At 35.5% G+C, this 26147-nt stretch overlaps 1 protein-coding gene across 1 annotated transcript; it reads left to right on the forward strand.

Annotated features, from left to right (window-relative positions):
- Positions 1 to 416: 416 nt before the first annotated feature.
- LOC139489155 (mucin-22-like) lies at positions 417 to 26147 on the forward strand. The gene is made up of 5 exons (XM_071275319.1): positions 417 to 501; positions 12117 to 12249; positions 17496 to 18109; positions 24625 to 25086; positions 25820 to 26147. The coding sequence occupies exons 1-5, from the start codon at positions 471 to 473 to the stop codon at positions 26068 to 26070; spliced, it is 1491 nt and encodes a 496-aa protein (XP_071131420.1). The 5' UTR covers positions 417 to 470; the 3' UTR covers positions 26071 to 26147.

The following is a 26147-nucleotide window of genomic DNA, read 5'->3' on the forward strand; positions in this document are numbered from 1 at the left end:
TTATGATTATTGCATAAAACTTCCACACAAGACGTCGGGCGTATCATGCGCTCATGGCGCAGCTGTTTAGTAAGTGGTGTTATAGGAAATCAATTATACATGGTATAGAAATCGTTTTAGCTTTTTGATACATGCGTTCTGAATTTTTCACCATAGTTTTTAGATTGATTTGTTCCCTTAACATCCACTAACAAATACTATTTCATGCATATTGAGGTCAATAAAAAAATATCACTAATTATAAAAGATAGGTTATGCTAGGCGGGTTCGACTAAGAATGTGTAAATAAAATGAGTTTATACAATTAAGACTATAACAAATATTGTTTGCCAATTCTCCGCCCTCTTGTAAGGCAAAATTTAATTGATAAAATTGATAAAAAAAACTGGACAAATAATATAAATACTTTTAAGACAAACATAAATGGTCTTTTTAACTGAATGTTGAGGCTGACTACAACTTAAGAAAAAATGAAGTGGAAAGGAGTACTGTTTGTTTTTGGTTAGTATTACTTCATTTATATACTTTTGAAAATGAAGTGTTGCATAAGGTTAATATCGCTTTCTATCTAACTAACAGTATATATATATGATATAACTCCTGGTCGCGTTTTATCAAAATAGATGTAAGAAGATATGGTATGAGACAACTCACCATTAAAGTCTCAATTTGCAAAACGCTTATTTTGTAATATTTTGAGATGATACGACAAGTACTTCCTATCTCAAATTTCAATTGATGGTTATAATCAATTCTACATCATCTACTTAAAGGTATGTAACATTCGGTTTTTTTTCTATTGTCGCGTCAGTTCTGCTATTTTAGATATCGCCGCCATATAATCATAATATATTCCCCATCTCTATTCTCAATTTTATGTTTGTACTGATGTGGCCTTAAGCAATCAATCAATATATTTAACATTAAGGATATCAATCATTTTATATCAATCATGTTTTATTAATTGTGTCGGCAATTGAATATAACATTTTTAAATCTATGAACAAAATATGCTTCACGACAGATGTTATATCGGTTGGCAATTTAATCCAGTATAGAACTCCCTTTACGGCTAAAACGGAACCACTTTTACTAGAACTCTAGTCCAAATCTTTATGACGTCTTGCAAGGCTATTTAGACAACAGCCGAAGGCCACCAATGGGTATTCAAAGCAGCGAGAAAGTCCTTAAACTTATACTTTAATTCTGTACTACCCATACCTGCACTTCGGGACTCCCTCAAAATTCAAGCCTGTCGCTTTTTATTTTAGTTTATTTTGGTAACATTCACAAGTTATGTCTCAATGATATGAAACATAGAAATCATAATTCGGAACCAGTTTGTAAACAAAACAAAATATATACAAAAGAGGTGTGGTTTGTGAAACAGTTGTATTTACAAAGTGCAACCTACTAAAACATGTGTTCTATTTTTTATTATTTCGGGGCCTTTTTTAGTCGTTTATATGGTACAGGGTTTTCTCATTGTTGAAGACAGAACAGGTGCCTATATTTGTTTACATTCACTTCATTTGAATGAATAATATTTTTCTCACTGTCAGTCATATCATATCGCCTTATTTTTACAGCGAATGACCGTGAGCGCATTCCGGTGTATAATTGTTACCACAGATATTTCTACTCACGGGACTTGCGTTTTTGATTCATAACCGAACGTATTTCGTATAATTACACAGATTGTATCGAGTGCAAAATAACGTTCCTTTTTGGATCGTTAATTTTATCAATAAATATGCATGAAAATAATTTTTAAGAACATAGATAAATGATATGAAAATGTTTTGTCGTGAGATATATATATAGAGAGAGAATAATACACGGCAAAATCTGTATCGCATGCTGTATCACCACGAGAAACCAATATCATTCTGGAGGGTCGAAGATACGGATTTTGCCATGTATTATTCTGTTTAACATACTTTTTAAAAGAATCAGATTCGTTGGATTCCATTTTCTTTTAAATCGTCCGCAAAATGAAAGCAAGAATAGAACATTATGATCTTCCTGTATTTTTCCAGCTGACTTTTTTTTTGTAGACTTTCTTTATTGCTTAATATTCACATCGTAATGCCCCCTATACCTTTATTACATTCTTAATATACGTTTAAGACCATGAATTAAAATGCATCCACTAACGATACTGTGCTTTCAACTAAAATTAATTTTAAACAAAACCTAAGTAACAACATGACTGATTTATATCAAATGAATATCATGAGATATAGAAATGTTTAAAAGTTTTATTGTTTATTTGGAGATGACATTATTCATGATCATCTTAATTCTATGACGAGGTGAACACCAAGAAAAAAATTTCTTGAAAAATTGGCTATCTATTCTAACCAAATTAAAATCATAAACATTTTCATTCGTTTTTAACCATCAGGTAATGAAAATAAACCTCATGAAAATTATGACCAAATACATAGAGAATAATACATGGCAAAATCCGTATCATATGCCGTATCATCCCGAGATACCAATATCAGCCCTAGGTTTAGGGTGATACGGCATGTGATACGGATTTTGCCATGTTTTATACGCTTTATCATATATTTCAACAGGAGAGCATAATATATATGAACAGCTTTTCTGATCCTGGGTTATCTTACAATTTGCGTGCTGTTGTTTTAAAAATATTTCGTTTATTGTATTGTGATGTGTGTTTTGTCTTTTTTATAGTTGCATTTCGTGTGCCAAAAAAAATGAAAACTTGACGTTCGTGACGTCACATGCCAAACAATGACGTCATTTAATATGCGTCATGCCCGGAATGACCGTTGATATCGGACCAAATTTAAGCCACTACTAAATATATAATAAATATGAATATACAATAATACAGATCAAACGTTGACGTCATTCGATTTCTGACGTCACGCTATATATGCAATACGGGTTTTGCTATGCCATACGGGTTTAGCTATGCGATACGGGGTATGATACAGGGTAGGTGATACAGACTGAAAAAAAGATATAAAACATTGCTGTACTAAATATGTGATAAATATCAATAACAAATGAAAAATACCGAAAATGTTCAAAGAACAATTGAAGGTCTTTCCACCCATAAAGATCAATTTTGATATTGAACTATGAAAATTCAGTTTGAAATATCATATCCAGCGTCTAATGATAGCTTATTGTACACTGATTCCAAAAGTATATGGTTTCTATACATTTATTTCTAAATATGGGTGATAAATTAATACTTCTGGTTTGAAGTATGTCACTTCCGGTTTTATTTGATAGTTTACTTGATACTAATTCCAAAAATATATATTGTTCAATATACTTTTTCATTAAAAATGTAAAAAAAATAACTAGTTCCGGTTTATACAAGGTCACTTCCGGTTGGCTTTTCCATGGTCAACTGACTTACAACGTAATGCAATAAGTCCCATGGCTTCTATCATGTATTAATATGAGGTAAAAGCAAAGGTCAAAATCTAGAACGTCAATTTTACATATGACCTTGAGTTCAATTTCAAGGTCATTAACCAAGGGCTTCAACTCAAAAGACCATAGGTCTGAATTATATATGGCGAATGAGTTATATCCCTATATGCCTAATTTTTAATATAAGAGAGGAGAAAGCTCCAATTTAATGTTACCGTACCCTTTCATCCAAATTTCATGTGTTAGGACATGTCGCAACTTAAAATTTAGTAAAAATATGTTGTCGATTTCTTATACGGTTTTAGAAAAGAATTGAAAATAAGCCAAAATCAAAATTTATAATATGACCTAGACCTCTGTCTTTAGCTTAATTTTCTTATTTTTAAATCAAGAACCTCAAATCAAAAGATCCTAGATCTCTATCACTTATAGTTTACAAGATGGAAATGCATATTACTTATATCACATGCATAAGGGGAAATAACTCTCATATGAAGTGTTCATATCGCTTCGGTCAAAATGGAACAAATCATGCAAAGGATATACCGAGCAACTTGATAAAAAAATTGTAACTTTCTTTTGCAATTACGAAGGAGATTCAAAATTGTTCGGGGAGATAACTCTTACAAAGAAAATTGTTTGGCTTAGAATAGGTGAAAATAAAAAGCGCATAATTTTTATTATACTACAATGAGGGGGGGCTAGAGGGGGTCTCATCCCGATTTCCCGGTTTTAATATCAGAAAATCCCGAAATCCCGGACATATTTTGTTAAAAATCCCGATCCCGATAAACAAGAAATCACCATTTATTTATTAAAGAGGTCCTCCACTATTTTAGGTAACGAATAGACACATCTGACACATCTTTTAAAGGAGGCCGTCCTGGTAAACTTTGAAAATTAAACCCTCTGAGTAATGTTGTTCTTAATTATTTGCTTTCCTGAATTTCTGCATTTTGAACAATATATTCAGTACGTACATTTTAAACACGTCAAGTTGGGGTATTTGTTTTCTTCAAAATTGTAGAATGTCATAAATATTTTTATATGATATTCGATTATAGAGAAGACTGTGTCTATGAAATTATCTGTGTAGTAAGGCCAAGAAAAAATACAGGTGTTTCAGGTAACATCCCCTAAAAAATTAGGATAGGTAGGAAAGCAAAATTAATTTTTTTTCAAACGTTTTTGACTGGTTCATATGGAGAAAAAAATCTGACTTTATAAGTGCTTGTCCACATAACATCCAAAAAACTTTAGTTGTAGAGTTAGATTATAGGTACTTAAAATTGGGGTAGATATATTTAAGGGTACCGGAAACACATGTGTTTTCTTTTAGGTCTTACATAATCTTACTCTTATTGAAAATATCCAAAGCAAGTCTAACTTTTGGGAAGGGTTGTAAAGAGGCGTTATGTTCACGGACAAACGCGAAATAAAATTCAAATTTCACGATGAACGAAAAATAAAAAAATTGCTTGCACGTTGCCGTTTTTACCAATTTCACAGTGAAGCACGAACTGTTTTCACGGGAGGTTGAAATTAAAAATGGCAAAACATGTTGCACGAAAAAAAACCTTTACCACCCTCTTTGGGTATACTGATCCTCTAAATCAGAGCGACACTAATACCAAGGAGATTAGACATTTATCATGAATTTTGGTTAGCATTTCATTCACGTACAGTGGATATAAAATATATGGCACTGGCTACGGTTACTTTAAAACAAGAATGTGTCCAAAGTACACGGATGCCCCACTTGCATTATCATTTACCATTTTCAATGGACCGTGAAATTGGGTAAAAAATCTAATTTGGCCTTAAAGGTAAAAAGATCAACCAATAGGGAACATATGTACTAAGTTTCAAGTTGATTGGACTTGAACTTCATTAAAAACTACCTTGACCAAAAACTTTAACCTGAAACTCGCACTTTCATTTTCTATGATCAGTGGACCATGAAAATGGGGTCAAAAGTCTAATTTCGTTTTAAAATAAGAAAGATCATATCATAAGGAACATGTGTACTAAGTTTCAAGTTGATTGGACTTCAGCTTCATCAAAAACTACCTTGACCAAAAACTTTAACCGGAAGCGGGACAGATGGACGAACGAACGGACGGATGGACGGATGAACGGACGCACAGACCAGAAAACATAATGCCCCTCTACTATCGTAGGTGGGGCATAAACACGAGCAGAAAATAACAATAAGATCTGGATCTACTCTGTTTCTAGATGCGATTCGGATTGAAGTATTATGAAAATGGCACTTTTATCTGTCCAAGGTACAGTTTTTTGTCAATCCCGTTATATTTCAACATAAAAATCCCGATTTCCCATGGCTAAAAACGTGGGTTTCCCGTATCCCGATGTTTTTCTATCCCGAATTCCCGATCTTTAAAAAAAGCAATCCCAATTTCCCGTTGCTAAAATCGGTCAATCCCGGCGTCCCGAAAATGGTCTCGCCCCCCCCTCTACAATGTATATAAGAAGTACATTAGAGGCATATTTCGAAACAAAAATTTTACGCGAGAACAGAATTTGGCAGAAGAAGACAAAAATAATAATAATCAAACCAAATACTATAGGTCTTTCTACAGAAAAGTGGAAAGACCTAAAAAAAGATATCAACAAACCAGAGTATACTGATAACAAATGATTATATCACTACAAAATAATAGTTATTACGATGAGGTTGAATTCGCTGTCATGTATTTATAATTCACATACGAACTTGTATCAGAAATAAAATATACCTATGTACCTTAATACCCCAGTTCCACTAGGCCACGATCGCACTACGATCTGTGAAAAAAAATGCAAATTTTGATGATCGTAGTGCGATCGTGTAGATCGCAGTAAGGTCGTATCACGGTCGTGGTGAGGTCTTCAAGATCGTGAAGAGCGTGGCCAACTTTGAACATGTTCAAAACAATCGTGGTGCGGTCGTGGCGAAATCAGGTCGTAGAAGAAGCGTAGTGAGAGCGCACTAAGATCGTAGTAAGATCGCAAAGGTCGCTGTACAATCGTAGCGAGAGCGTAGCGAAAGCGTGATTCTATTCGGAGAGACTGCGCTACGATCGCACAGCGACGTTATCACGACCTCACTACGACCATCACGTTCTCATTGCGACCCAACTACGCATCCAATACGACTATACCACGCTGTTCACGACCATAGTACGATTCTAGCACGCCCTTGACGTCCTCATCACGCTCTTCTTACGACCTGACTACGTTCACACTACGACCATCATTCTCATTGTCATTTTCACATAAAATATATAAAAAAGCTCCCTAGATTTTGTTTGTAAATATCCATTTGCTCTAACGGCTCAACCATGCTTCTCGTTTTTATATAGATTAGACCGTTGGTTTTCCCGTTTAAATGGTTTAACACTAGTAATATTTTGGGTCCTTTATAGCGTGCTGATTGATGTGAGCCAAGGCTCCGTGTTAAAGGCCGTACCTTGGCCTATAATGGTTTACTTTTATAAATTGTTACTTGGATGGAGAGTTGTCGTCTCATTGGCACTATTGATACATCTATGTCATCTCTGCTATCGTTCACTAAAATATCGTCATTGAGCTTTATGGACCAGCAATAGGTTGTAATTTAGGTTGGATTGGTCGGTCCGACATCTGTGCTTGATCAGGATTCGTTACTTTGCTCCCTCTGCCTTTACATCAACTCCTACCACCATGCCCACGTGTTCTGGTAGATGTTGGTGGCATGACTGTATTTTTTCCGAGAAATCTACGATTTAATCAGAAATAGAAGGAATTGAAATGTACTGATATGGAACACGATGTTGACGTTATTGCTGAGAACGTAGTAAGATCGCGCTATGAACGTAGTATAATCGTGGTAAGAACGTGTTATAATCGCAGTAAGATCGTGTTGCAATCGGATAACTCGTGGTATGGTCGTAGTGAGAACGTGAAGAGCGTAGAAAGATCTTGATAAGCGTAGTGAGGTCGCAGAATAAGCGCGATGAGAACGTGGTATAATCGTAGCGGGATCTTTGAAGAAGCGTAGAGAGGACGTAGTAGCATCGTGAAAGCAAGAAAAAATTACATTTTCATGCCGCTCATACTGCCACCTCGTCACGATCTAAATTTATTTTAGATCGCGGTGAGCGTGGTGCGATCGTGGTCTAGTGGGACTGGGGCTTAACATCACTTTCAGGTATAGAGATGTGATTTTCTTGTGACCATCCACAAGAACTTGTGGTCATTCGAAGTTCAGTACATCAGTACTTTGATTATAATGATAAAGTCTTCACCATGATTGAATTTAAATCCACAGAACTAATAGCTAGGTTATACAAAGTGGGTCAACTGGGAATATGTACTAGAAATAGCTAACTATGTGGTATGTGCTTAGCTTATTGTTAAATTTCCTAACTCATTTGGTATTCATGAGCTTGTAACTGTACCGCAGACTTTGTTAAAAGTCACAACTGCTAAGTAGAAAGTTGATAATCCAGGGTTGTCAATCCGTCAGATGAAGGTACGGAATCAGTCGAGTTGTGACGAATGCCAGGGTTATGTCAAAGAATGTATCGTTCTTTTTCTTAAAAAGAATTAAATAAACGGATAAAACATAATGGTCTAGAAGTATAGATTCTAGGGACCGACGTTTTTAATCATATCAATTACGTGCGATCGTGTTCATTTTATGTGGCATGGTATATTTGAAACCTTTACTGTTTAATCCAGTTTTTTGGTATTATGTATTCGGTATTTATACATCCCGCTATCGTGTTATTGTTTGATGGTCATTTTCTGTATTCTTGTCTGTCGTTTTTGCGTTTGTGCTTTGTCCATACAGTGCATGTATGAATTTGTCTTTGCTTTGTTGATGAAGTTGTTTGTTTTTATGATTATTGAATTAAAACAGAATGTTTACATTCATTATTTGTCCTTTCAAATTTTTGTAATACATTATCAGAACAAAATTCACTAATTTCTTCTGACAAATAAACACAAGCGTTCTTCAGGTTGAATTTTTTGGGCACATGCTTCTTTGATGAGAATTTACTTTGATTTTTTTCCACTTCGCCTTAGATCCTTTAGGAATATTTAACTGAGGTAATGCATCTTCAGGTAGTTTTGATCTGATAATAGATACAAACAAGTCTTGGTTCACATCCTGTTTCAAAACTTCCAGACTTCGAATAGTCTGATCGATTTATAGAAAAATCTCTCAAACAAAAAATTTTGTTTGGTGGCGTTGGAAGATTTATTTATTGGTTATACAGAATATCAATCTTGTGTGTTTCGAAATTTTTCCTCTAATATGAGTAAAGAATAATTATCACTAGATAAAGTTAAACCTGACACAGCACGTTTAGCTTCTCCTTGTAGCTTGCTCCAAAGACAATTGAATTATTATCTGTCTTATCTGTCATTGCTATGTTTTTATTTAGTAAAATGTCTTGTTTGTACTTGTCATATAAGATAACGTTGATGTAGTAAATGAAAAAATACTTGGTTTTTTTTCTCCTCAAAATACATCTACTTAATGTTCTCAGTTTTGTTCTTTGAACGTTACGAACAGCCGTTCTATATAAATAATTCACGTTACGAACGGCTACCTTCGAAGTTACATACGGCGTCTTTTTTTTTAACGTCGTTTAAAACCATTTGACGGAAATTACGAACAGCCGCTTGCACTGCACTAATATTAGAAAAGTAGAATAGAATGATATACAAAATGAATGAAAATTATATATAACTAATATTAATATAATAAATAACATCAAACCAGAGTATACTGAAAACAAATGATTATATCACTACAATATATTTAGTTGTTACGATAAGGTTAAATTCCCTATTATGTAATCATCATTAACACACGACATTGTGTCAGAAAAAAATATATCTTTGTAGTCTTTTGTAGACGAAACGCGCGTCTGTCGTATATATAAAATTAGTCCTGGTATCTATGATGAGTTTATTTGTACCTTAACCTCACTTTCGGGTATATAAATGGGATTTTCTTTTCTGAGAAAAGTGCTTGTGACCATCCACCTGAACTTGCGGTCATCCGATGTTCAGTGCTTTGAAAAGTAAAGTGTTTGTTTTAATGGTTATTGGATTATGACACAATGTTTACATTCATTATTTGTCCTTTCAAATTCTTGAAATACATTATCAGAACAAAATTCACTAATTTCTTCTGACAAATAAACACAAGCGTTCTTCAGGTTGAACTTTTTGGGCACATGCTTCTATGATGAGAATTTACTTTAATATGTTCCACTTCGCCTTAGCTACTTTTGAAATATTTAACTAAAGTAATGCATCTTCGGGTAGTTTTGATCTGATAATAGATACAAACACGTCTTGGTTCACATCACGTTTCCAAACTTCGAATAATCTGTTAAATTTATTAAAAAAAATCTCTCAAACTAGAAATTTTGTTTGATGGCGTTGGAAGATTTATTAATTGGTTATACAGAATATCAATCGTGTGTGTTTCAAAATCTTTCCTCTAATATGGGTAAAGAATGATATCACTAGACAAAGTTAAACCTGACACTGCACGAGCATCACTGAAGAGACATGTATTGTCGAAATGCGCATCTGGTGCAAGAAAATTGGTACCGTTAATTTTATTACTACCACTGGGTCGATGCCTCTGCTGGTGGACTATAAGTCCCAGAGGGTATCACCACCCCAGTAGCCAGTACTTCGGTACTGGCATGAAAATACGGATTTTTAGTGTTATTTAAATTTACTGTTACAAAATGATAGAAATTATTATAAATTAAGGAATGTATCTCCCTCATGCAAAGCTCTGATTCCTTTCACGGATTTGGCTATACTTTTTGGACCTTTTGAATTATAGCTCTTCATCTTTTATATAAGCTTTGGATTTCAAATATTTTGGCCACGAGCATCACTGAAGAGACATGTATTGTCGAAATGCGCATCTGGTGCAAGAAAATTGGTACCGTTAATTTTATTACTACCACTGGGTCGATGCCTCTGCTGGTGGACTATTAGTCCCCGAGGGTATCACCACCCCAGTAGCTAGTACTTCGGTACTGGCATGAAAATACGATTTTTTTGTCTTATTAAAATTTACTGTTACAAAATGATAGAAATTATTATAAATTAAGGAATGTATCTCCCTCATGCAAAGCTCTGATTCCTTTCACGGATTTGGCTATACTTTTTGAACCTTTTGGATTATAGCTCTTCATCTTTTATATAAGCTTTGGATTTCAAATATTTTGGCCACGAGCATCACTGAAGAGACATGAATTGTCGAAATGCGCATCTGGTGCAAAAAAAAATGGTACCTTTATTTTTATTACTACCACTGGGTCGATGCCTCTGCTGGTGGACTATTAGTCCCCGAGGGTATCACCACCCCAGTAGCCAGTACTTCGGTACTGGCATGAAAATACGGATTTTTTTTTGTGTTATTAAAATTTACTGTTTCAAAATGATAGAAATTATTATAAATTAAGGAATGTATCTCCCTCATGCAAAGCTCTGATTCCTTTCACGGATTGGATATACTTTTTGGACCTTTTGGATTATAGCTCTTCATATTTTATATAAGCTTTGGATTTCAAATATTTTGGCCACGAGCATCACTGAAGAGACATGTATTGTCGAAATGCGCATCTGGTGCAAGAAAATTGGTACCGTTAATTTTATTAAGCTTCTTCTTGTAGCTTGCTCCAAAGATAATTGAATTTATCCGTAGGGTCGAGGACCAATACAGCTGACCGGGAATTTATACCAGTGCCAACACGGAAACAGCCAGTTCATAACACTTTGATAAAATAATCCAACTTTTTCAATACAGATTTGTTCTGAATTCTGTATTACATACATCAAATGTGAATATAGGGCCAATACTTCCAATACGGACTGGCAATGGTGTGAATATAGGGCCAATATTTCCAATACGGACTGGCAATGGTGTGAATATAGGGCCAATATTTCTAATAAGGGCTGGCAATGAATCCTGAATTACATGCACAATATATGTTTGCATATAATTCAGGATTCATTGCAAGTCCGTATTGGAAATGTTGGACCGGGCCGAAGAGCAATATAGATCACGTGATTCATATGACCAGGACGAAGTCACCAGTATGACACATGCCGTTTTGGTAGTATTTGGGCTGTTTTAATCGTATTATCTAATAAAGTCATATATGAGACAGTTGCACAAAATTCATATGAAGTACCTAAAAATGTTCATATGTAATACAATCACCGGAGTCAAGGTAACAAAGAAAGGAGAAATTTCTAGTAACAATTAACGGAGCTAAAAAAGATAATTAGTGGAGAATAACAGTCCATAAATTCAAATAATGAAACTTTCGCTATTCGAGACACTGCTGTACCTTAATTTTTGAAATTTTTACCTATTGTTTGGGTTTGCTTTGTTCAAACATTGTTGTCAATATAAAGGAATTTTATGCGACTGTCGTACAGTGATAGATTAATGCTAGCTATACGACCAGGTTTAATCGACCATTTTCTACGTAAGGAAATGTCTGTACAAAGTCAGGAATATGATAGTTGTTTTCCATTTGTTTGTGCATTTGATTTTTTCCATTTGATAAATAACTTTTTTTTAGTAAACATGTTTATTAAGATATGTTAATATAAGTCGTTTATGAGTTAATTAAAATTCAATTATTGTCTTCTTGCAACAGGTATTCTTATCGGGTTATCGGAAGAGAGACGGCAAATAAATGATCTGATGATGTCAAAAGAGGAGCCTAACCCTTTGTACTTTTGGCAACTTAGATCGTCGAAACACGACCTGTCTTACCTCAGTCAACACAGGTAGGCATTATCCCTGTGTTTAGACATTGTACAACTGAATCCCGCCTAAGACACAGGTAGGCATTATCCCTGCGTTTAGACATTGTACAACTGAATCCCGCCTAAGACATAGGTAGGCATTGTCCCTGTGTTTAGACATTGTACAACTGAATCCCGCCTAAGACACCGGTAGGCATTATCCCTATGTTTAGTCATTGTACAACTGAATCCCGCCTAAGACACAGGTAGGCATTATCCCTGTGTTTAGACATTGTACAACTGAATCCCGCCTAAGACACAGGTAGGCATTATCCATGTGTTTAGACATTGTACAACTGAATCCCGCCTAAGACACAGGTAGGCATTATCCATGTGTTTAGACATTGTACAACTGAATCCCGCCTAAGACACAGGTAGGCATTATCCCTGTGTTTAGTCATTGTAAAACTGAATCCCGCCTTATACACAGGTATGCATTATCCCTATGTTTAGTCATTGTACAACTAAATCCCGCCTAAGACATAGGTAGGCATTATCCCTATGTTTAGTCATTGTACAACTGAATCCCGTCTAAGACATAGGTAGGCATTATCCATGTGTTTAGTCATTGTAAAACTGAATCCCGCCTAAGACATAGGTAGGCATTATCCCTGTGTTTAGTCATTGTACAACTGAATCCCGCCTAAGACATAGGTAGGCATTATCCATGTGTTTAGTCATTGTACAACTGAATCCCGTCTAAGACATAGGTAGGCATTATCCATGTGTTTAGTCATTGTACAACTGAATCCCGCCTAAGACACAGGTAGGCATTATCCATGTGTTTAGTCATTGTACAACTGAATCCCGCCTAAGACATAGGTAGGCATTATCCATTTGTTTAGTCATTGTACAACTGAATCCCGCCTAAGACATAGGTAGGCATTATCCATGTGTTTAGTCATTGTACAGCTTAATCCCGCCTAAGACATAGGTAGGCATTATCCATGTGTTTAGTCATTGTACAACTGAATCCCGCCTAAGACATAGGTAGGCATTATCCCTATGTTAAGACATTGTACAACTGAATCCCGTCTAAGACACAGGTAGGCATTATCCCTATGTTTAGACATTGTACAACTGAATCCCGTCTAAGACACAGGTAGGCATTATCCATGTGTTTAGTCATTGTACAACGGAATCCCGCCTAAGACACAGGTAGGCATTATCCATGTGTTTAGTCATTGTACAACTGAATCCCGCCTAAGACATAGGTAGGCATTATCCATGTGTTTAGTCATTGTACAAATGAATCCCGCCTTATTTACAGGTAGGCATTATCCATGTGTTTAGACATGGTACAACTGAATACCCCCTTAGACACAGGTAGGCATTATCCATGTGTTTAGTCATTGTACAACTGAATCCCGCCTAAGACACAGGTAGGCATTATCCATGTGTTTAGTCATTGTACAACTGAATCCCGCCTAAGACATAGGTAGGCATTATCCCTGTGTTTATTCATTGTACAACTGAATCCCGCCTAAGACACAGGTAGGCACTATCCCTATGTTTAATCATTGTACAAATGAATCCCGCCTAAGACACAGGTAGGCATTATCCCTGTGTTTAGACATTGTACAAAAGAATCCCGCCTTATACACAGGTAGGCATTATCCATGTGTTTAGTCATTGTACAAATGAATCCCGCCTAAGACACCGGTAGGCATTGTCCCTGTGTTTAGACATTGTACAACTGAATCCCGCCTAAGACACAGGTAGGCATTATCCATGTGTTTAGACATTGTACAACTGAATCCCGACTAAGACACAGGTAGGCATTATCCATGTGTTTAGTCATTGTACAACTGAATCCCGCCTAAGACATAGGTAGGCATTATCCATGTGTTTAGTCATTGTACAACTGAATCCCGCCTAAGACATAGGTAGGCATTATCCATGTCTTTAGTCATTGTACAAATGAATCCCGCCTAAGACATAGGTAGGCATTATCCATGTGTTTAGTCATTGTACAAATGAATCCCGTCTAAGACACAGGTAGGCATTATCCATGTGTTTAGACATGGTACAACTGAATACCGTCGTAGGTATAAAAAAAACTCTGAGGCAGGTACCTGTGAGGAAAAGAGGAGAAACGATTGTAAAGAACACTGCACACCTCTTATGGTCACCGTAACGAACGAGGCATTATCCATGTGTTTAGTCATTGTACAATGGAATCCCGCCTAAGACACAGGTAGGCATTATCCATGTGTTTAGTCATTGTACAACTGAATCCCGCCTAAGACATAGGTAGGCATTATCCATGTGTTTAGTCATTGTAAAACTGAATCCCGCCTAAGACATAGGTAGGCATTATCCATGTGTTTAGTCATTGTACAACTGAATCCCGTCTAAGACATAGGTAGGCATTATCCATGTGTTTAGTCATTGTACAACTGAATCCCGCCTAAGACATAGGTAGGCATTATCCCTGTGTTTAGTCATTGTACAACTGAATCCCGCCTAAGACATAGGTAGGCATTATCCATGTGTTTAGTCATTGTACAACTGAATCCCGCCTAAGACATAGGTAGGCATTATCCATGTGTTTAGTCATTGTACAACTGAATCCCGTCTAAGACATAGGTAGGCATTATCCATGTGTTTAGTCATTGTACAACTGAATCCCGCCTAAGACATAGGTAGGCATTATCCATGTGTTTAGTCATTGTACAACTGAATCCCGTCTAAGACATAGGTAGGCATTATCCATGTGTTTAGTCATTGTACTAATGAATCCCGTCTAAGACATAGGTAGGCATTATCCATGTGTTTAGTCATTGTACAACTGAATCCCGTCTAAGACATAGGTAGGCATTATCCATGTGTTTAGTCATTGTACAACTGAATCCCGTCTAAGACATAGGTAGGCATTATCCATGTCTTTAGTCATTGTACAAATGAATCCCGTCTAAGACATAGGTAGGCATTATCCATGTGTTTAGTCATTGTACAAATGAATCCCGTCTAAGACACAGGTAGGCATTGTCCCTGTGTTTAGACATTGTACAACTGAATCCCGCCTAAGACACAGGTAGGCATTATCCATGTGTTTAGACATTGTACAACTGAATCCCGACTAAGACACAGGTAGGCATTATCCATGTCTTTAGTCATTGTACAAAAGAATCCCGCCTTATACACAGGTAGGCATTATCCATGTGTTTAGTCATTGTACAAATGAATCCCGCCTAAGACACCGGTAGACATTGTCCCTGTGTTTAGACATTGTACAACTGAATCCCGCCTAAGACACAGGTAGGCATTATCCATGTGTTTAGACATTGTACAACTGAATCCCGACTAAGACACAGGTAGGCATTATCCATGTGTTTAGTCATTGTACAACTGAATCCCGCCTAAGACATAGGTAGGCATTATCCATGTGTTTAGTCATTGTACAACTGAATCCCGCCTAAGACACAGGTAGGCATTATCCATGTGTTTAGTCATTGTAAAACTGAATCCCGCCTAAGACACAGGTAGGCATTATCCATGTGTTTAGTCATTGTACAACTGAATCCCGCCTAAGACATAGGTAGGCATTATCCATGTGTTTAGTCATTGTACAAATGAATCCCGCTTAAGAAATAGGTAGGCATTATCCATGTGTTTAGTCATTGTACAAATGAATCCCGTCTAAGACACAGGTAGGCATTATCCATGTGTTTAGACATGGTACAACTGAATACCGTCGTAGGTATAAAAAAAACTCTGAGGCAGGTACCTGTGAGGAAAAGAGGAAAAACGATTGTAAAGAACACTGCACACCTCTTATGGTCACCGTAACGAACGAGGCATTATCCATGTGTTTAGTCATTGTACAACGGAATCCTGCCTAAGACACAGGTAGGCATTATCCATGTGTTTAGTCATTGTACAAATGAATCCCGCCTTATTTACAGGTAGGCATTATCCATGTGTTTAGACATGGTACAAATGAATCCCGCCTTATTTACAGGCAGGCATTGTCCATGTGTTTAGTCATTGTACAACTGAATCCCGCCTAAGACATAGGTAGGCATTATCCATGTGTTTAGTCATTGTAAAACTGAATCCCGCCTAAGACATAGGTAGGCATTATCCCTGTGTTTAGTCATTGTACAACTGAATCCCGCCTAAGACATAGGTAGGCATTATCCATGTGTTTAGTCATTGTACAACTGAATCCCGTCTAAGACATAAGTAGGCATTATCCATGTGTTTAGTCATTGTACAACTGAATCCCGCCTAAGACATAGGTAGGCATTATCCATGTGTTTAGTCATTGTACAACTGAATCCCGTCTAAGACATAGGTAGGCATTATCCATGTGTTTAGTCATTGTACAAATGAATCCCGTCTAAGACATAGGTAGGCATTATCCATGTGTTTAGTCATTGTACAACTGAATCCCGTCTAAGACATAGGTAGGCATTATCCATGTGTTTAGTCATTGTACAACTGAATCCAGTCTAAGACATAGGTAGGCATTATCCATGTCTTTAGTCATTGTACAAATGAATCCCGTCTAAGACATAGGTAGGCATTATCCATGTGTGTCATTGTACAAATGAATCCCGTCTAAGACACAGGTAGGCATTATCCATGTGTTTAGACATGGTACAACTGAATACCGTCGTAGGTATAAAAAAAACTCTGAGGCAGGAACCTGTGGGGAAAAGAGGAGAAACGATTGTAAAGAACACTGCACACCTCTTATGGTCACCGTAACGAAAGGTTGCAAGATGTGACAATTGTTCCCCGATAGTGACATCTTTTCCTGGTCTTAGATCTTTTGTTGTTATTGTTGTTTTTGGATTTGGTAGGCGGCTTACTTATGTAGTAAAGTCTTAGATCTTGAAAATATCAGGATAGCCGTCTGATCTGTACAGTAACTGGGTGTTTCCAATTCCATATCGTAATATTTTAATCGAACGAAGAATGATGCATGCACAACGCTTCTGGTCTGGTTTCAGAATTCATGTGATTCTACTTTGATTGGATTATCATTAAAAATAGTTTTACGAGTTTTGAACATAGGCGAAAGATACCAAAGGGACATCCAACCTCAAAAGGCGAAAATAAACTGCTAACGTATTGACTATATGGGGGAAAGACCAACAGACAAACAGTAATACACAAATCACAATATAAGGTCCTGTTCCACATGTTTAACATCCAAATACTATATTAACTTTCAAAACTATTTAGACCTTAACTGTATTGTTTAACTTTTTTTGTAGTTATGCCGTATTGTACAACGTTAATGCTCCTCAGCTCTCCTCGATTACAGCAGGAACCGAGGTGCTGGATTTTACCCCAACCAGCAATCAGTATGTCAAAATATCATCTATTCAAGATTATGCTGCCGCAGGCTTTGTTAATGCAATGACTATCGCGGTTAATATATATTTTACTAGTGAAACACAAAACACGCCGTTAATTCAGTTGTTTGACGCTGCAGGACAATTGACCATGAATATACGACTTACAGGGATTGTTCTAAGTGTTGACTATGTAGATAGTAATGGTATTTGGTACAATGGAGAAGTAACTAAACTAAAGCCTGAAGAGTGGTTTCTTGTCGGATTTGCGTTTAATATGAAATGGATTAAAGACGACCAGGCTGACTTATTCATTGTAAACGATAGGGGCAGTACAACTGCTACTGAAATAGGGATGGGTACAGAGATCATTACATTGCCGGCATTTGAATCGATTGTGATCGGTGGAGATGGAAGTACGAATTTCCAGGGTGAGATGAACTGTGTACAGTTTTATAATATTGCAATCATAGGACCAACCAGAGACGGTAGTGTAGAACTATGTGACCAGCAAACAGAAACCCCAGACAATGGTATGTATGTTAGTATAAGATAGCAGAAACCCCAGACAATGGTATGTATGTTAGTATAAGATAACAGAAACCCCAGACAATGGTATGTATGTTAGTATAAGATAACAGAAACCTCAGACAATGGTATGTATGTTAGTATAAGATAACAGAAACCCCAGACAATGGTATGTATGTTAGTATAAGATAGCAGAAACCTCAGACAATGGTATGTATGTTAGTATAACATAACAGAAACCTCAGACAATGGTATGTATGTTAGTATAAGATAACAGAAACCTCAGACAATGGTATGTATGTTAGTATAAGATAGCAGAAACCTCAGACAATGGTATGTATGTTAGTATAACATAACAGAAACCTCAGACAATGGTATGTATGTTAGTATAAGATAACAGAAACCCCAGACAATGGTATGTATGTTAGTATAAGATAGCAGAAACCCCAGACAATGGTATGTATGTTAGTATAAGATAGCAGAAACCTCAGACAATGGTATGTATGTTAGTATAAGATAACAGAAACCTCAGACAATGGTATGTATGTTAGTATAAGATAACAGAAACCTCAGACAATGGTATGTATGTTAGTATAAGATAACAGAAACCTCAGACAATGGTATGTATGTTAGTATAAGATAACAGACACCCCAGACAATGGTATGTATGTTAGTATAAGATAACAGACACCCCAGACAATGGTATGTATGTTAGTATAAGATAGCAGAAACCTCAGACAATGGTATGTATGTTAGTATAAGATAACAGAAACCTCAGACAATGGTATGTATGTTAGTATAAGATAACAGAAACCCCAGACAATGGTATGTATGTTAGTATAAGATAACAGAAACCCCAGACAATGGTATGTATGTTAGTATAAGATAATAGAAACCCCAGACAATGGTATGTATGTTAGTATAAGATAACAGAAACCCCAGACAATGGTATGTATGTTAGTATAAGATAACAGAAACCCCAGACAATGGTATGTATGTTAGTATAAGATAGCAGAAACCCCAGACAATGGTATGTATGTTAGTATAAGATAACAGAAACCTCAGACAATGGTATGTATGTTAGTATAAGATAACAGAAACCTCAGACAATGGTATGTATGTTAGTATAAGATAACAGAAACCTCAGACAATGGTATGTATGTTAGTATAAGATAGCAGACAACCCAGACAATGGTATGTATGTTAGTATAAGATAACAGAAACCTCAGACAATGGTATGTATGTTAGTATAAGATAGCAGAAACCTCAGACAATGGTATGTATGTTAGTATAAGATAACAGAAACCTCAGACAATGGTAGGTATGTTAGTATTAGATAACAGAAACCTCAGACAATGGTAGGTATGTTAGTATAAGATAACAGAAACCTCAGACAATGGTATGTATGTTAGTATAAGATAACAGAAACCTCAGACAATGGTATGTATGTTAGTATAAGATAGCAGAAACCTCAGACAATGGTATGTATGTTAGTATAAGATAACAGAAACCCCAGACAATGGTATGTATGTTAGTATAAGATAGCAGAAACCCCAGACAATGGTATGTATGTTAGTATAAGATAACAGAAACATCAGACAATGGTATGTATGTTAGTATAAGATAACAGAAACATCAGACAATGGTATGTATGTTAGTATAAGATAGCAGAAACCTCAGACAATGGTGTGTATGTTAGTATAAGATAACAGAAACCCCAGACAATGTTAGTATAAGATAACAGAAACCTCAGACAATGGTATGTATGTTAGTATAAGATAGCAGAAACCCCAGACAATGGTATGTATGTTAGTATAAGATAACAGAAACCTCAGACAATGGTATGTATGTTAGTATAAGATAGCAGAAACCTCAGACAATGGTATGTATGTTAGTATAAGATAGCAGAAACCCCAGACAATGGTATGTATGTTAGTATAAGATAACAGAAACCTCAGACAATGGTATGTATGTTAGTATAAGATAACAGAAACCTCAGACAATGGTATGTATGTTAGTATAAGATAACAGAAACCCCAGACAATGGTATGTATGTTAGTATAAGATAACAGTAACCTCAGACAATGGTATGTATGTTAATATAAGATTGCAGAAACCTCAGACAATGGTATGTATGTTAGTATAAGATAACAGAAACCTCAGACAATGGTATGTATGTTAGTATAAGATAACAGAAACCTCAGACAATGGTATGTTTGTTAGTATAAGATAACAGAAACCTCAGACAATGGTATGTATGTTAGTATAAGATAACAGAAACCCCAGACAATGGTATGTATGTTAGTATAAGATAACAGAAACCTCAGACAATGGTATGTATGTTAGTATAAGAAAACAGAAACCCCAGACAATGGTATGTATGTTAGTATAAGATAGCAGAAACCCCAGACAATGGTATGTATGTTTGTATAAGATAACAGAAACCTCAGACAATGGTATGTATGTTAGTATAAGATAACAGAAACCCCAGACAATGGTATGTATGTTAGTATAAGATAACAGAAACCTCAGACAATGGTATGTATGTTAGTATAAGATAACAACGGACCTAGGGCGAACATGTCATTAGGGCGAACGGTCCCGATACCAGTTTTATTTCACCCCGTCTACGGGGCGCCGAATGGGACTCTTGTGGTTTTGTACAAAATTCAATTGTGTCATAACAAAATCATTTTTGTCTTACAAAACTATGTGCTACAGACTTGTTTTATGAGAACTTCAATTTTGTGATGACAAAATTCATTTGTGTAGACAAAATTCATTTTTGTCATGACAAAATTCATTTTTGTAGACAAAATTCATATTTGTCATGACAAAAGTCAATTTTGTCTAAAAGGTATGCAAATATACAAATATAATCATATTTGCATACAAAATTGACTTTTGTTACCTGATATTGAAATTAAATCACAAAAGTCAATTGTGTGAGATAAGATTGAATTTTGTGAGACAAAATTAACTTTGGTGAGACAAAATTAACTTTGGTGAGACAAAATTAACTTTTGTGAGACAAAATTAACTTTGGTGAGACAAAATTAACTTTTGTGAGACAAAATTCAATTTTGTCAATTTTGTTGAGACAAAAGTCAATTTTGTTAATTTTGTTGAGACAAAAGTCAATTTTGTCAATTTTTTTGAGACAAAAATCAATTTTGTCAATTTTGTTGAGACAAAAGTCAATTTTGTCAATTTTGTTAAGAAAAAATCAATTTTGTCAATTTTGTCAATTTTGTTGAGACAAAAGTCAATTTTGTGACGACAAAATTCATTTTTGTGACGACAAAATTCAATTTTGTAACAAAAAAATTGACTTTTATGAGACAAAATTGACTTTCGTGAGACAAAAATCAATTTTGTTGAGACAAAATTCAATTTTGTTGAGACAAAATTCAATTTTGTCAATTTTGTTGAGACAAAAGTCAATTTTGTCAATTTTGTTGAGACAAAAGTTAATTTTGTTGAGACAAAAGTCAATTTTGTCAATTTTGTCTCACATTGGTCAATTTTGTCTCACAAAAGTCAATTTTGTGAAACAAAAGTCGATTTTGTATGCAAATTAGGTCACAGAATCCCAACTAAACTAATTTGAAAACAAAATTGACTTTTGTCGCCCAATTTTCAAATTAGGTAACAAAACTCAAGTCTGTGTAACAAAAATGAATTTTGTCATGACAAAAGTGACTTTTGTCCGCTGATAGCTAATTTTGTATGACAAAATTTTAAATTTGTAGTATGATACAAATTTTGTTAAACTGAACTCATTTTTGTTGAACAAAAGTCACTTTTGTCCGTACAAAATTGAATTTCGAGTACAAAACCACAAGAGTCCCATTCGGCGCCCCGTACCGTCAATGTCCATTATTCAAGTTGGTTTATAATGCAGATTAGTTGTGTATTAAATACAAAACAAAAAAGTTTCCTGTAATAATCCTGTGTTTGGTAGAGTTGTTGATATTTTACAAATATTGAATCCTGGTGCAGTCCATTCGACAAATTGAATCGATGCATTATTTTAGTCACAGCTATAGACCCAACCTTTATGGTCACTTAAAAAGATGAGATTCCACCATAACCAAGTATTAGGAAGCTACCATTTGATTTTTAGGGGAGGGGGACTAGGATAAAATTTGAAAAAGGCAAGACAAGTGTCTTGATTAAAAACTTCAGAATAGTGAAAAAAAAGGAAGGATGAAAATCTATAAAAAAAAAAGAGAGTAGGATATGAACAAATGAAAAAATCCAAGATCATGAGAATGGATTTGTAAAAAATAATAAGGCAAGTCAGAGATTACAAATAAAAAAATGCAGGGCATTATAATTCATACTTCTCCTAAAAGAAATCAAATTCTTGTCCAAAAGAGAGGGGGTTGCTATGCTGAAAAATTCTAAAGATAAGCGGTTCAACATTAAAAAAAATTGGCCAGCATAACCACTCGAAAAACACATTTCTCATGATCACTTAAAGGTTGATTGTTTAAAGTTTGTGAATTTGAAGAGAGAGAGAGCATGTGCAAAAGAAGGTGGGCAGTTCCCCTTATCCTAAAGGAACATCTTCTTCATACAAAGAGATAGAATATAAATGTCTGTGAGTTTTTACCTTGATAATAGCTGACAATCCATATGTCACAATGACAGATGCATGAGTCAACTGCAGATGTAGTCCTCACTTTTTACAACCAGACAGACTCTCTGCAAGAACACCAAGTTCCACTATGCGTCTGCCCATAGACCATGAAGTTTGTGTCGAAGTTGAAAACAACTGCTCTGCGACGTTTATGGGGGGGGGTGGAGGGGGGGTGGGGGTTGACATCATTCGCGGATGCATAGGAATGGTCCTTCAAAACGGAAAGAACTTTGTCATCTGTTGCACGTTTTTCACTTCTCCGATCTACTAGACCCTGCAAAACCTTCCGTAACCGCTCCGTCTGCTTTTTACTCTTAAAACCTTTCACTTTGCGTACCATAATTAATGTAGGTGGCACGGTAGTATTTGCATCCCAGAATTTAGGTTGCTCTTTTGTGTACCCTACTTAGGTTATTGTATCTAAACAGTGCGATTGGACAAAATATACAGTATCAACTGAACTTACTTTCCCAAACTGAGGGATGAATCAGGTGTAGAAAAATATGAAATAATTTTACATACAGATGAAAATGATTTTTTGAGAATTTTTTGAAATTTTGTATTCACTGCACCATAAAAGACCTAAAAGTACTAGTGGCCTTAGGTTTTTAAAATAGCAAAAAAAGTAAACGGTCATGATACATATTCAATTCATTTGTGAATAGTAAAATGAAAGTACTTCAGTTAACAGTGAATGTAGAATTTTTTGCAGTGTTAGAAAGTGGTGAAAATTCTAAAAAGGCTATCATTATCCCTTATGGGCCAGGAAATACTACCGTGCCACCTGTAAACAATATCTACCGGCAGACGATTGTTTACATTGCCGACTCACATCCGGTACTTTGAGTAAGTCGTTCTATTTTTATACAACCATTTCTATTTACCTTTTATTAATTTATTTTTGACTAAATGAAAATATGGAAACAATATCTCTCCCGCATGCAAAGCTCTGATTCCTTTCACGGATTTGGCTATACTTTTTGGATCTTTTGGATTATAGCTCTTCATCTTTTATATATACTTTGGATTGCAAATATTTTGGCCACGAGCATCACTGAAGAGACATGTATTGTCGAAATGCGCATCTGGTGCAAGAAAAATTGGTACCGTTAATTTTATTAATGTACATTTAAACGATAATATTTATCTTCTGCGAAATATGACTTTTTCAGCCATTTTGCGACATCGAAGTCAATCGCGAGTTATCTCCCGTTGACCACTTCCAAATTACGTTAAAATCGTCAGAAGAGTACATCTTTAATAGAGATTACCAACAGCAAATACATTTCAAGACTTCGGACTCTATGTGTCATACTGGTTCAGTCAGCACTAGATCACCTGACCATGTATAAATTTCTGCAGTTCCAATATTTCCAACAAATGCGTTCATAGACATAAGAAAATATGGTTAGAGTTCCAATGAGACAACTCTCCATTCAAGTCACAATTTATAAATTAAAGTAAACACTTATACTTGTACTCAAAGTACAGTCTTCAACACGGAGCATTGGCTCACACCTATCAGCAAGCTATAAAGGGCCTCAAAAATTTCTAGTGTAAAACCATTTGAACGGGAAAACCAACGATTTAATCTATATAAAAAACGAGAAACGAGAAACACCAATGAAACACATCACAAAGAACTAGGTTTGAACATCAGATTGCATTTCTTTGCTATCCCCACTAGAAAACATTGGTACCTTTAAATTAACAACGGCAGCGCTCCAATCGTAGCATTACACCCTATGCAAAAATCCTCTAATGACTTATCTTTATAATCGGTTCTCAAAATGTATTATCAACAATACATTATACCGATAATAATGTAACATGACTTCCATATTCAATGCAATGTGCTTCGTGTATTTTTTCCAGGTGATTTCTCAATAGATTCATTTAACTTACCAATTCTAACCACCGAAGGAGCAACAACAACAGAAGAAATAACGACAGAAGAAATAACGACAGAAGCAAGTACCATCGCAGAAACAACATCAAAAACAATAACTACAGAAGCAGCAAGTACCGTCGTTGAAACAACAGAAACCGCAAATACCGTCGTTGAAACAAGAACGGAAGCAAAAACTACAGAAGCAGCAAATATCGTCGCAGAAACAACATCAGAAGCAATAACTACAAAAGCAGCAAATACCGTCGCAGAAACAACAGAAGCCGCAAATACCGTCGTTGAAACAAGAACGGAAGCAAAAACTACAGAAGCAGCAAATATCGTCGCAGAAACAACATCAGAAGCAATAACTACAAAAGCAGCAAATACCGTCGCAGAAACAACAGAAGCCGCGACTACCGTCGCAGAAACAACATCTTTTATACCGCGTAAGTGCTTTTTTATAACTTTAAATACTTAGTTATGTTTAGGTTATTCTACAATTTTATACCATTTCGATCGTTTAATTGAAATGCAGTGGATCTGAATATAAACATTTCAATCTGGATCGTGATTTGTTTTTCTTCTTTTTGAGCACTCTTGTTTATAAATACCTTTTTTTATTGTGGTATGCATATTTCATATTTTTGGTTCTGTACATGCTAGAAAAAAGTCTAAACCATCAGTGCTCACAAATCGCCTCAAAATAGGAACGTCTTATTAAGTGTATTTATTCTAAAATCTTATATATATCAAAAAGAAAATGTATTAATGATCAAATAAGAATTGTAACATATTCATATTTTGTCCAAAATACTACATACATTTACGTCATTCTTTCTATGGTCGCTCCCATAAATACACATAGAACTTTAAAATACCAGTCTTATAATTTAGAACCCCAGCGCAATTGCTCTTCGTTGGACTCATCACGGGCGCTCGTTTCAAAACAGTTCAAATGCAAATCAATAACGAGGTTTAAAAGCATTAAAAATGAAGTTCTCAAAAGTTGTCTGTCAAATTTGGCTGATACCATCTCGGCCTTTGGAAGTTAAACATTAGTATTTTCTCAAAATCTTCAAGTAAACGTTTAATAAAGTCTTAATTTACAAGAAATTACCGTAACATATTGAACGTATTTTCGTCATGGGTAACTCTTACAAGACGCTTATCTATTTTTAGACAGAGGACACACTCCGGTCACCGAAAGCTGTTCGTATCTACGAAAACAAGGGAATGATGTCAGTTTATTATATCCACTTGAAACTATAACTGTGACGTCACTTGAAAGGTGTGTATCAGCTTGCATGCGGGATGTTAGATGCAGTGTCGTCAGTACAACGACAAATCTGAATGGTGAAATCACGTGTAGAATCAGTGACATATCGGATACCACATTTATGCTTAATTCTGTTGTTTATCTTGTAGAGTGATAGAACAATCATTTAAACTTTTATGGCAGGTATCTATGTTGAGTTTATTTGTAACAATCCAGTATTTGTATTTTAAA

Source organism: Mytilus edulis, chromosome 9, assembly GCF_963676685.1.
Source record: "Mytilus edulis chromosome 9, xbMytEdul2.2, whole genome shotgun sequence".
Taxonomy (NCBI): Eukaryota; Metazoa; Mollusca; class Bivalvia; order Mytilida; family Mytilidae; genus Mytilus; species Mytilus edulis.

What these genes read in the sequence shown, in the direction of transcription:
- LOC139489155 (XM_071275319.1), top strand. Translation starts at nt 471, where the DNA reads ATGAAGTGGAAAGGAGTACTGTTTGTTTTTG. An exon ending in AACAGAAACCCCAGACAATG is followed by an intron (nt 18,110 to 24,624) that starts GTATGTATGTTA and finishes TATTTTTTCCAG; the next exon opens with GTGATTTCTCAATAGATTCA. An exon ending in AACAACATCTTTTATACCGC is followed by an intron (nt 25,087 to 25,819) that starts GTAAGTGCTTTT and finishes ATCTATTTTTAG; the next exon opens with ACAGAGGACACACTCCGGTC.